At 40.1% G+C, this 11721-nt stretch overlaps 1 protein-coding gene across 1 annotated transcript; it reads right to left on the bottom strand.

Annotated features, from left to right (window-relative positions):
* Positions 1-2227: 2227 nt before the first annotated feature.
* On the bottom strand, positions 2228-11087 carry LOC139761381 (coiled-coil domain-containing protein 43-like). The gene is made up of 5 exons (XM_071685511.1): positions 10887-11087; positions 9962-10051; positions 8467-8589; positions 4672-4835; positions 2228-2629 (listed from the first exon to the last, which is right to left on the bottom strand). The coding sequence occupies exons 1-5, from the start codon at positions 11052-11054 to the stop codon at positions 2551-2553; spliced, it is 624 nt and encodes a 207-aa protein (XP_071541612.1). The 5' UTR covers positions 11055-11087; the 3' UTR covers positions 2228-2550.
* Positions 11088-11721: the final 634 nt, after the last annotated feature.

The raw sequence follows: 11721 nt of genomic DNA, 5'->3' as shown, positions 1-11721 counted from the left end.
TGATTCAATCCAATGACAGCACGTCAACCCCGGTATACCACATCGATCCAATTCACTCTATCCCTTGCCCTTCTTTCTCCCTCCTGCATGTTCAGGCCCCGATCACTCAAAATCTTTTTCACTCCATCTTTCCACCTCCAATTTGGTCTCCCACTTCTCCTCGTTCCCTCCACCTCCGACACATATATCCTCTTGGTCAATCTTTCCTCACTCATTCTCTCCACGTGACCAAACCATTTCAAAACACCCTCTTCTGCTCTCTCAACCACGCTCTTTTTATTTCCACACATCTCTCTTACCCTTACATTACTTACTCGATCAAACCACCTCACACCACACATTGTCCTCAAACATCTCATTTCCAGCACATCCACCCTCCTGCGCACAACTCTATCCATAGCCCACGCCTCGCAACCATACAACATTGTTGGAACCACTATTCCTTCAAACATATCCATTTTTAATATGGTAACTTATAAGAAGACAGAGGTTTCAGCTATGTGACTCTGGGACTGCCTAATAGATATATCGTGAAGCAAAACTGTTATGCAATGTCAAATCCCAAATGTACAGAGCATCAAATTGGGGAAGAGCAGTGTGGTTTCAGAAGTGGTAGAGGATGTGTGGATCAGGTGTTCGCTTTGAAGAATGTGTGTGAGAAATACTTAGAAAAACAGGTGTATTTGTATGTAGCATTTATGGATCTGGAGAAGTCATATGATAGAGATGCTTTCTGGAAGCTCTTATAAGTATATGGTGTGGGAGGTAAGCTGCTAGAAACAGGGAAAAGTTTTTACCAAGGATGTAAGGGATGTGTACAAGTACAAAAGAAAGTGATTGGTTCTCAGTGAAGGTTGGTTTGCAGCAGGGCTGTATGATGTCCCCATGGTTGTTCAATTTGTTTATGGATGGGGTGGTTAGGGAGGTAAATGCAACAGTTTTGGAGAAAGGAGCAAGTATGCAGTCTGTTGGGATGATAGGGCCTGGGAAGTGAGTTAGTTGTTGTTTGCTGACGATACAGCTCTAATGGCTGATTCATGGGAGAAACTGCAGAGGCTGGTGACTGAGTTTGGAAAAGTGTGTGAAACGAGAAAGTTGAGAATAAATATAAATAAGAGCAAGGTCATTAGGTTCAGCAGGATCGAGGAACAAGTTAATTGGAAAGTAAGTTTGAATGGAGAAAAATTGGAGGAAGTGAAGTGTTTTAGATATCTGGGAGTGGACTTAGCAATGAATGGAACCATGGAAGCTGAAGGGAGTCACAGGGTGGGGGAGGGGGCAAAGGTTTTGGTAGCGATGAAGAATGTGTGAAGGAGATAACGTTATCTCGGAGAGTAAAAACGGGTTTGTTTGAAGGAATTGTAGTTCCAACATTGTATGGTTGCGAGGCATGGGCTATGGATAGGGTAGTACGGAGGAGGGTGGATGTGTTGGAAATTAAATGCTTGAGGATAATATGTGGTGTGAGTTGGTTTGATCGAGTGAGTAACGAAAGGGTTGAAAGGGTAAGAAAGGTGTGCAGAAATAAAAGAGTGTGATTGAGAGAGCAGAAGGGGGCGTTGAAATGGTTTGCACATGGTTTGGAGAAAATGAGTGAGGAAAGACTGTCAAAGAGGATGTATGTGTTGGAAGTGGAAGGAACAAGGAGAAGTGGGAGACCAGATTGGAGGGGGAAGGATAGAGGAAAAAGATTTTGATTGACGGACCTAAATGTACAGGAGGGTGAGAGGTGTTCATAGTCATACCACATGCTCCTCTCAAATATGCTACTTGAAATACTGTAACAACAAGTTATTTACTGGTCACAGTATTTGTTTATACAGTATGTGGATGTAAATAGCTCATTACTGTATTTTTTTTTTGTTGGGGAGTTAATCAGATCATTTAAACCAAAATCACATCTATGGAAATTATCACAACTTTAATAAGCTCATCTCAAAATCCAGCTCCAAACATTATCCTTTCTGCTATCTTCCATTCTCATCATGCATGACACAACTCAAGCAATAAAAGTCAGCTTAGTTCTGCAAAGACACAAGAGTGATAAGCTCAATATGTACTAAGGCTGAGCAACCTTGCATGGTCCAAGAATGAATTCTACCCAAAGAGGTAAGAGAGCATAAAATGAATCCAATATCCTGGTAATATTCTTTCTTTTCTGAGCATTGAGTTGTTCATACATAATTTTATCCAAATATTCCCTCCAGAGTGAAAAAACATACAAAGGATCATTTGTATTTTTATTTCATCCACTTAACTCTGCATATAATAGAGAGGCTATTCTTACTTAGAATATTAAAATATAATTGCAAGATAAATGTCTAGACATGAAACTTGCACAAGCATTTCTTGCCAAGATCTAACCTCTTTTACAGAGCCAATTCTTTCAGGGTCTGCATAAGAAAAATACAATGAATTACAAAGAAGATGTTGCAAGAGAACTAATACTTGCCATCACAGAAATGTAAGACAACCTAATCCAGTTAATGACAAGACGTTAACTGAAAGTCGACGATTTAAAGTACTGCTATATGCTAATTCTGCAAATGATCACCGTCTCCTCTCTCCCTTTTGAGTCCGTTTCTTCTCTTTTTCTTTTCTATCTTCATCTTTGGACTTTTGTTTGGCTCTGAAACAAACATTAATAATCAGATTTCTCAATATGAACAAAATAAGTGATAGTAGGGGCAGCAGATGCGGAAGTGGTAACAAGAAAAGAAAAAGAGAAAAAGAGATGGAATGAGTATTTGGAAAGACTCCTGAGTATGCCAAATGATTGATTGGTGGATGTAGGGTCTTTGGGAAGAGGTGGCATGTGAAGGGAGTGAATCCTGACAAATGGCATGGTGAAAAGAGGAGGTAAATAAAGCCTTGGGTAAGAGGTAGGGCAATGAGGTGCAATGAATGTATGAGGTAAATAGAGATAGAAATGCAGCTAAGAGTTTCCAAAGAGATAGGCATGTCTGTGAGCAGCAAGAAAGGAGGGTGAATGGCTCCTGGTGAAGATAGGTCTGTCTCAAGAAAGTTATTATGCTTATGGATGATGACCGTGATGAACACAAGGGCAAGGAGCAAGGGGTGGAGGGGTATGGGAGATGAATCAGCTGCTGTTTGACGATGACACAGTTCTGGTGAAAGATGCCACAGAGAGACTTTTGGTGGATCTAAATTTTGCTGGGGATGGAAAGGATTGGAAGGTGAATAAGTTGCTGTCTGCATATGACACAGCTTTAGAAGCAGACTCCAAACAGAAACTTCAGAAAACTATGAATGGGTATGTGAAAGGAGAAACTTAAAGGTAAATGTGGGAAAACGTAAAGTAATAAGGAGCAGCAAGGAGATGAGTCATGAGACAAAACTGAAATCAAACCAAAGATTGGTTATCTGAAATCTCAAAGAACTGTATGACTGGATATAACAGAAAACTGCCAGGAAGGATATGTACAGGCAATCTTTTCAGCACCTGAGTAGTGGACGTGTGAAACAATCTAAGTACAGAGGAAGCAAATGTTAATAAAACTGGGAAATCCACATCTGTATGAGAAAAATGGAAGGTTGCAAGGTAAAGACCATGAGTGCAAAGCTCCCTCTGTGCGCATGAAATTGGGTTATCACAAACAGGTAATATAAAAACACATGCTTATCTATACTACAGCTCTGAATCTAGGAAACTTCTTAAAATTGGAACACACTTTAACTTTTTTCCTAATGACCTTTCTTGTTTTAGCAAGAGGGTATCTGGAAAAAAAGGGCTATGGCTTTACTTGCACACATCCAATCTCTAGCTGCCATGCAGAATCTACTTGCACTATAGTTCCTTGACTGAAGTCATCGCAAATAAAGTTGTTTCACGGTTATGGTGCTCATGAACCACTATCAGCACCTGATTAATCATGATATCTTTTGAGTTACATAATTTTCATGTGTGATTAGATGTTATAATATTTACCATGACTGACTAAAAAAATGGTAGTGTCTTTGAAACTCCCAATTCAAAACACACGAGAGAACAATAAGCTGACTGAAGATGGTGAACATGTTGCCAACACTGCTTGAGCACATTCATTCCAATAAAAACGTCATAGACTATCGTATAAATATTCCATTAAGGTCAGGGAATTAAAAAAAAATGCATCTGCTTCACCTACAACTCAAGTGCTTAGAAAAAGGGAGTGGATTAATCATTAATATGGAATGGTCATTGGGTAGAATAACTGACAAAAAAATTGGCATTTACACTAGAATCCTTTTAATAAAATTGATGATGGAGCAAGCAATGAGCTTCAGAGGATCTGGAGAAAGATTTCGGAAAGTTTAACACAGAGCCTCATGATTACAGTTTTTTCTGTTGTAGTGTGTTATTATAGCTTTTCTAATCAAAAGTTAAAATTTTTAGCCTGGTCTGTTCACAAAATATGTTTCTAATCTGTTGCCCAAGAACAAAACCCCAATTTACACCACCGTGTCTATGGAAAAATCAGTTCATATTAACTTCATTTGTTTCCCAGGAATGCAAAGCCAAAGTTAATGAAGGATGTCCTATAGTTACGAAGACATACAGTATATGAAAACACGATCCACAAAATGCACAGGGAATAGAAATGTGGCAAAAAATACGAAGATGACACAAACAATACATTCATATCAATTCAAACATGTCACACCCTTTACCTGTCTTCCTTGTCCTTTTCTCTCTTGCGCTGTGCCTCTTCTTTGTCCTTCTCTCTCTTCTCCCGTTCTGCCTTAAAGACCTCCTCTACATTAGTGTTGCGAATGCCTATCCCTCCACTGCCCTCATCATCTTGATCACTGTCAGTAACCTCACCATCTGACACCTGCCAGCAGACATCACCAAAAATTTTCGATTAAATAATACTTACATGTCAGATTGGGGAAGAGCAGTGTGGTTTCAGAAGTGGTAGAGGATGTGTGGATCAGGTGTTTGCTTTGGGGAATGTATGTGAGAAATACTTAGAAAAACAATTGGATTTGTATGTAGCACTTATGGATCTGGAAAAGGCATATGATAGAGTTGATAGAGAAGCTCTGTGGAAGGTTTTAAGAATATATGGTGTGGGAGGCAAGTTGTTAGAAGCAGTGAAAAGTTTTTATCAAGGATGTAAGGCATGTGTACGTGTAGGGAGAGAGGAGAGTGATTGGTTCTCAGTGAATGTAGGTTTGCAGCATGGGTGTGTGATGTCTCCATGGTTGTTTGGTTTGTTTATGGATGGGGTTGTTAGGGAGGTGAATGCAAGAGTTTTGGAAAGAGGGGCAAGTATGCGGTCTGTTGGGGATGAGAGAGCTTGGGAAGTGAGTCAGTTGTTGTTCGCTGATGATACAGCACTGGTGGCTGATTCATGTAAGAAACTGCAGAAGCTGGTGACTGAGTTTGGTAAAGTGTGTGAAAGAAGAAAGTTAAGAGTAAATGTGATTAAGAGCAAGGTTATTAGGTACAGTAGGGTGGAGGGTCAAGTCAATTGGGAGGTAAGTTTGAATGGAGAAAAACTGGAGGAAGTAAGGTGCTTTAGATATTTGGGAGTGGATCTGGTAGCGGATGGAACCATGGAAGCGGAAGTGAATCATAGGGTGGGGGAGGGGACAAAAATTCTGGGAGCCTTGAAGAATGTTTGGAAGTCGAGAACATTATCTCGGAAAGCAAAAATGGGTATGTTTGAAGGAATAGTGGTTCCAACAATGTTGTATGGTTGCGAGGCGTGGGCTATGGATAGAGTTGTGCGCAGGAGAGTGGATGTGCTGGAAATGAGATGTTTGAGGACAATATGTGGTGTGAGGTGGTTTGATCGAGTAAGTAATGTAAGGGTGAGAGAGATGTGTGGAAATAAAAAGAGTGTGGTTGAGAGAGCAGAAGAGGGTGTTTTGAAATGGTTTGGTCACATGGAGAGAATGAGTGGGGAAAGATTGACCAAGAGGATATATGTGTCAGAGGTGGAGGGAACGAGGAGAAGTGGAAGACCAAACTGGAGGTGGAAAGATGGAGTGAAAAAGATTTTGAGCAATCGGGGCCTGAACATGCAGGAGGGTGAAAGGCGTGCAAGGAATAGAGTGAATTGGAACGATGTGGTATACCGGGGTCGACATGCTGTCAATGGATTGAACCAGGGCATGTGAAGCGTCTGGGGTAAACCATGGAAAGTGTGTGGGGCCTGGATGTGGAAAGGGAGCTGTGGTTTCGGTGCATTATCACATGACAGCTAGAGACTGAGTGTGAACGAATGGGGCCTTTGGTGTCTTTCCTAGCGCTACCTCACACACATGAGGGGGGGGAGGGGGTTGTTATTCCATGTGTGGCGAGGTGGCAATGGGAACAAATAAAGGCAGACAGTATGAATTATGTACATGTGTATATATGTATATGTCTGTGTGTGTATATATATGTGTACATTGAGATGTATAGGTATGTATATTTGCGTGTGTGGACGTGTATACATATATATGTGTACATGGGCGGGTTGGGCCATTCTTTCGTCTGTTTCCTTGCGCTACCTCGCTAACGCGGGAGACAGCGACAAAGCAAATAAAATAAATGTCTTTCCACTTAATGTCACTTAATACAACTGAACCACAAGTGTAATGGCAATTACTTAAGCCATCAATGAATGATGGTACTTAAAAATATATCATACTGGTACAATTTCCTATACAGAAACTGCAAAGCAGCACAAGGAAACTCTGGATTTTCAGCCATAAATTTAAATTTCCATGAAGGGAAAATTTTTTTTTTTTTTTTTTATACTTTGTCGCTGTCTCCCGCGTTTGCGAGGTAGCGCAAGGAAACAGACGAAAGAAATGGCCCAACCCCCCCCCATACACATGTACATACACACGTCCACACACGCAAATATACATACCTACACAGCTTTCCATGGTTTACCCCGGACGCTTCACATGCCTTGATTCAATCCACTGACAGCACGTCAACCCCTGTATACCACATCGCTCCAATTCACTCTATTTCTTGCCCTCCTTTCACCCTCCTGCATGTTCAGGCCCCGATCACACAAAATCCCCTTCACTCCATCTTTCCACCTCCAATTTGGTCTCCCTCTTCTCCTCGTTCCCTCCACCTCCGACACATATATCCTCTTGGTCAACCTCTCCTCACTCATTCTCTCCATGTGCCCAAACCATTTCAAAACACCCTCTTCTGCTCTCTCAACCACGCTCTTTTTATTTCCACACATCTCTCTTACCCTTACGTTACTTACTCGATCAAACCACCTCACACCACACATTGTCCTCAAACATCTCATTTCCAGCACATCCATCCTCCTGCGCACAACTCTATCCATAGCCCACGCCTCGCAACCATACAACATTGTTGGAACCACTATTCCTTCAAACATACCCATTTTTGCTTTCCGGGATAATGTTCTCGACTTCCACACATTTTTCAAGGCTCCCAAAATTTTCGCCCCCTCCCCCACCCTATGATCCACTTCCGCTTCATGGTTCCATCCGCTGACAGATCCACTCCCAGATATCTAAAACACTTCACTTCCTCCAGTTTTTCTCCATTCAAACTCACCTCCCAATTGACTTGACCCTCAACCCTACTGTACCTAATAACCTTGCTCTTATTCACATTTACTCTTAACTTTCTTCTTCCACACACTTTACCAAACTCCGTCACCAGCTTCTGCAGTTTCTCACATGAATCCGCCACCAGCGCTGTATCATCAGCGAACAACAACTGACTCACTTCCCAAGCTCTCTCATCCCCAACAGACTTCATACTTGCCCCTCTTTCCAAAACTCTTGCATTTACCTCCCTAACAACCCCATCCATAAACAAATTAAACAACCATGGAGACATCACACACCCCTGCCGCAAACCTACATTCACTGAGAACCAATCACTTTCCTCTCTTCCTACACGTACACATGCCTTACATCCTCGATAAAAACTTTTCACTGCTTCTAACAACTTGCCTCCCACACCATATATTCTTAATACCTTCCACAGAGCATCTCTATCAACTCTATCATATGCCTTCTCCAGATCCATAAATGCTACATACAAATCCATTTGCTTTTCTAAGTATTTCTCACATACATTCTTCAAAGCAAACACCTGATCCACACATCCTCTACCACTTCTGAAACCACACTGCTCTTCCCCAATCTGATGCTCTGTACATGCCTTCACCCTCTCAAGGGAAAATGTATCCTGATAATGAACTTTAGCGTATAAAACATGCTAAAAAAAATTTATGGCATTATCAAGAGCTACTGATGAACAGGCTCTTTACGTGGACGTGGCAAGATTGGCTATGACACCACATCTTTCATTAAATTACTAAATTTTCACCCTATGACCATTTCATCATAATAAGGAGACTATAACAATGGAAAGTAATTAATGAATTCCTGCAGCAAATACTTCACACCCAGTAAGAGCCATCCCCACAATGGTTATCTGAGACAGCAGTTTGATCACCTACTTACCTGTGCGTATTGTGCCAGAATAGCATTTTTGAGGTTTTCTTCCTCTTTGGAACGGACTTTAGTGGTAACAACACATTTGGCCTGCTTTTCTATGAGTCTGGCTAATTTTTCATCCACATCAATCTGGAAGTACAATAAACACTTGAAGAGTATCTTAAAAGAATAAGAATAAAATTTTGGCTATACGTGTTACATAGAAATAAAAGTTAAAATCAAATCATAAAGAGTTTTGATATGATAATGAGGTGACTATAAAAAAAAAAAAGCCAGTAGAGTAAAATGTTTCAGAAGGGCAGAATGGATCATGTGATGTAATATGCTGATACATACAGCTGACTTGAATGAGGGTGTACCCATGGACAGTGCTGTCCAAAAATGTTCAGAGATCATAAACACTATTTCTTGCAAAAGACAGAGCATGACATGAAAGGATTCAGTTTACAAAGTCTCATATTTAGTGTGCAACGAAGTTTAAACTGATATATACATTAAATATGATTCTAGAAAAAAATATCAAAACTGCGAGCAAATATCAAGTTTAAATCCTCCTCTGGGACAGAGCAATGTTCAAAATATGAATTTTCTCAGATGATTTTAGATACTGATGTACAGTTTTCCAGTTTCTAAAATTTCATCTATATGTAACATACATAAATATGTACCACATAAAATGATTTCAACTACATTTTTTCTCGTTCTTAAACTTCTTCATTGTTTCCACTTCTAATAAGTGTAATGCAGACTACGGCAGAGTTCGACAATTGAATAGATAATGAAGAGGTGGTGGATAGACATCTGCAGGACACCATTATATGAGAAAAAAACAAGCAAAAACCACAGGAAATATGCAAGCAACATGGAAAAGCCTGAGCACTGCTACCTTAAACTCAAACCCTGGACAAAAGCACAATTTTGATGGGACTTAAATTGGCAGGTATTTAGATTTTCGATGCTTTTGGACCATAGATATCTTCATCCTGTATATTTGAATTTGTATGTACAGTGTATACGACCAGCAAATTTGGCAAAATGAGTTAATAGTTTCATACCAATAGTCAAGCGGAATGACGATATTACCAGAATGCACATTAATAAACGTTTCTTAAAACTTCCAACAGCAAGTTGGACATGAAAACCATGACTTCGTAATTATGTACGATTAAACACAATTTCTCTTGTACTGGATTATAGACACTTGTTCTCTTAGATCATGACCCTTTTGTATAACAACCTCATACAACCTTGAGTACATTCCCTTCACACTCGGCTAACAGCAATGCCATCCCAAGTATAATAGCTTCACATACCCTTCATTTTGAAATCTCAAGCGCAAACTTAAGGAAAAAATCAAATCGCTTAGCAAGGTGAAAGAGTGGGATTCACGAGAATAACGTAACTTCTCTTCTTGAGTAGGGCCTCTTTGATCATCGTTCTTTTGAGATCAACACACTTAAACATTTCGTCTGGCTCGTAATAAAGCACAACCAATTCTCACCTTAGCAACATCATCTTTACTAGGTTCCTCAGCTTCTTTCAATGTCCACTTCTTGAGAATGTCCTGACATAACTCCTCTATTCCATTGTCCTGAAATTAAGTACCAGATATTGTTAGAGGAAAAAAGTTATACAACTTACCTTATGAAGGTAACCTCAATATAACGGAAAAGCTAAAACAGTAATCACGAGCAGCAACAAGAAGTTATGGTGGTACAGAAAAGTTACAAAGTAAGAAAAGTTGTTTTCAGCGAAATAAATATAAAAGATGATGATTCTGTCACTACAAATGATAAATCTATACAGCAAAATAAATGAAAATATGTTCTTTTTTAAAAGTCTTATACACATGTCAAAATAGTACGCAAATCATGAACTTTACCTTAAATACATAAACTTATAATAATGATACGAGAGACTTATGTCTACCTCCGCAGCTCAAACTAACCAATATGTCGAACTTCATTCTATTACTAGTTACTAAAATGTTAAAATAACGGGTGTCCCTCGTCTAGTTCGACTGTAACAACAACAATAATAATAATCATAATAATAATAATAAAATAATAATAATAATGAGATCTCTCAACAACCATGTGAGGTTTAGACAAGTCTTAGAAAGCTCCACTAACTTCTAAAAGTGTCATTAACTTGACAATTACTGAACACCAAACCTACCCTGATCATACCACTCCCCCAGTCTGACTCACCTCCTTCCATTCCATCACCTTTACGTCACTTTTATCGAATTTAAGGACAAAAAACCTGCTATGGATTACTTCCACACCTATAATCTACTGGTAAAATACCTCTAGAGTAAAATCTCGCCTTAAATATTCCCCTTAGAGCCTTCCCTCTCGGGGAATACCATTAAAATGGTATTGCAGACCCAGATTAGGGTCCGGGCCACCATGACATGCACTCACCGTTATCTCGGTTAGAATCCCATGCAAGGCGTCCAGCTTCTCGTCCACATTCTCGTCACCTTCTAATATACCTTTAATGTAGGGACTGAACACCTCGTCATCTGTGTTCAGCGCCACCAGAGTACCTCGGAGCCAGGCGTCGAAGTCGCATGCTAGAGCCTCGGCCATGTTTTGTTATGGTCTGGGCCAACTTGTGGGGGGCGGGGTCAAACCCATTTATCTCTTCCCCAGGTGGAAAAAAGGCCAAATTTAACGAGATACTCACTCCAATTAAAGGATTAAAAATCACGACAAATATTAAGAATAAATTATTATTTCAGATTGTGTGATTTCGTGAGACTCAATGATATAAATGAATGTTTGTGGAGTTGGGCCGGAATGGATTTGGCACCGCGGTAACTAACTCCATGGTATCTTTCCTCTTGTATTTCTCATGATCTAATGCAATATATGAGGAACACAGACCACTGAAGACCTTATGGTCTATGACGATATGATCCACCGGAGAATAATAACAGTTTCCTGCACTCTTAAGAAATTTAAAGATGTTACGAGAACATTCTTAAAAGCCATCTCTTCATTCCTTATGTTTGGCGGAATTGTCATAAATCTTATGGAATATGGCGACTGAAATATGCTAATATCTACAGGAAATTGCAGGAGAGCGTTAGGAGGAGTCCCTTGCTCCTGTTGCTGCAGGAGGGAGGAGGCGTTGCAGAGGTCCTACGGCTGAGGTGCGGGAGGGGTGAACATGGCGGGGATTTGGATGGGGGTTTTATCATTATCAAACTATGTCTGGCTCCCTCATGCCCAATAGGGAGTTTCAAGTATATTG

The sequence above is a fragment of the Panulirus ornatus genome, chromosome 40, assembly GCF_036320965.1.
Source record: "Panulirus ornatus isolate Po-2019 chromosome 40, ASM3632096v1, whole genome shotgun sequence".
NCBI lineage: Eukaryota > Metazoa > Arthropoda > Malacostraca > Decapoda > Palinuridae > Panulirus > Panulirus ornatus.
This window is presented reverse-complemented; position numbering and strand designations above follow the sequence as displayed.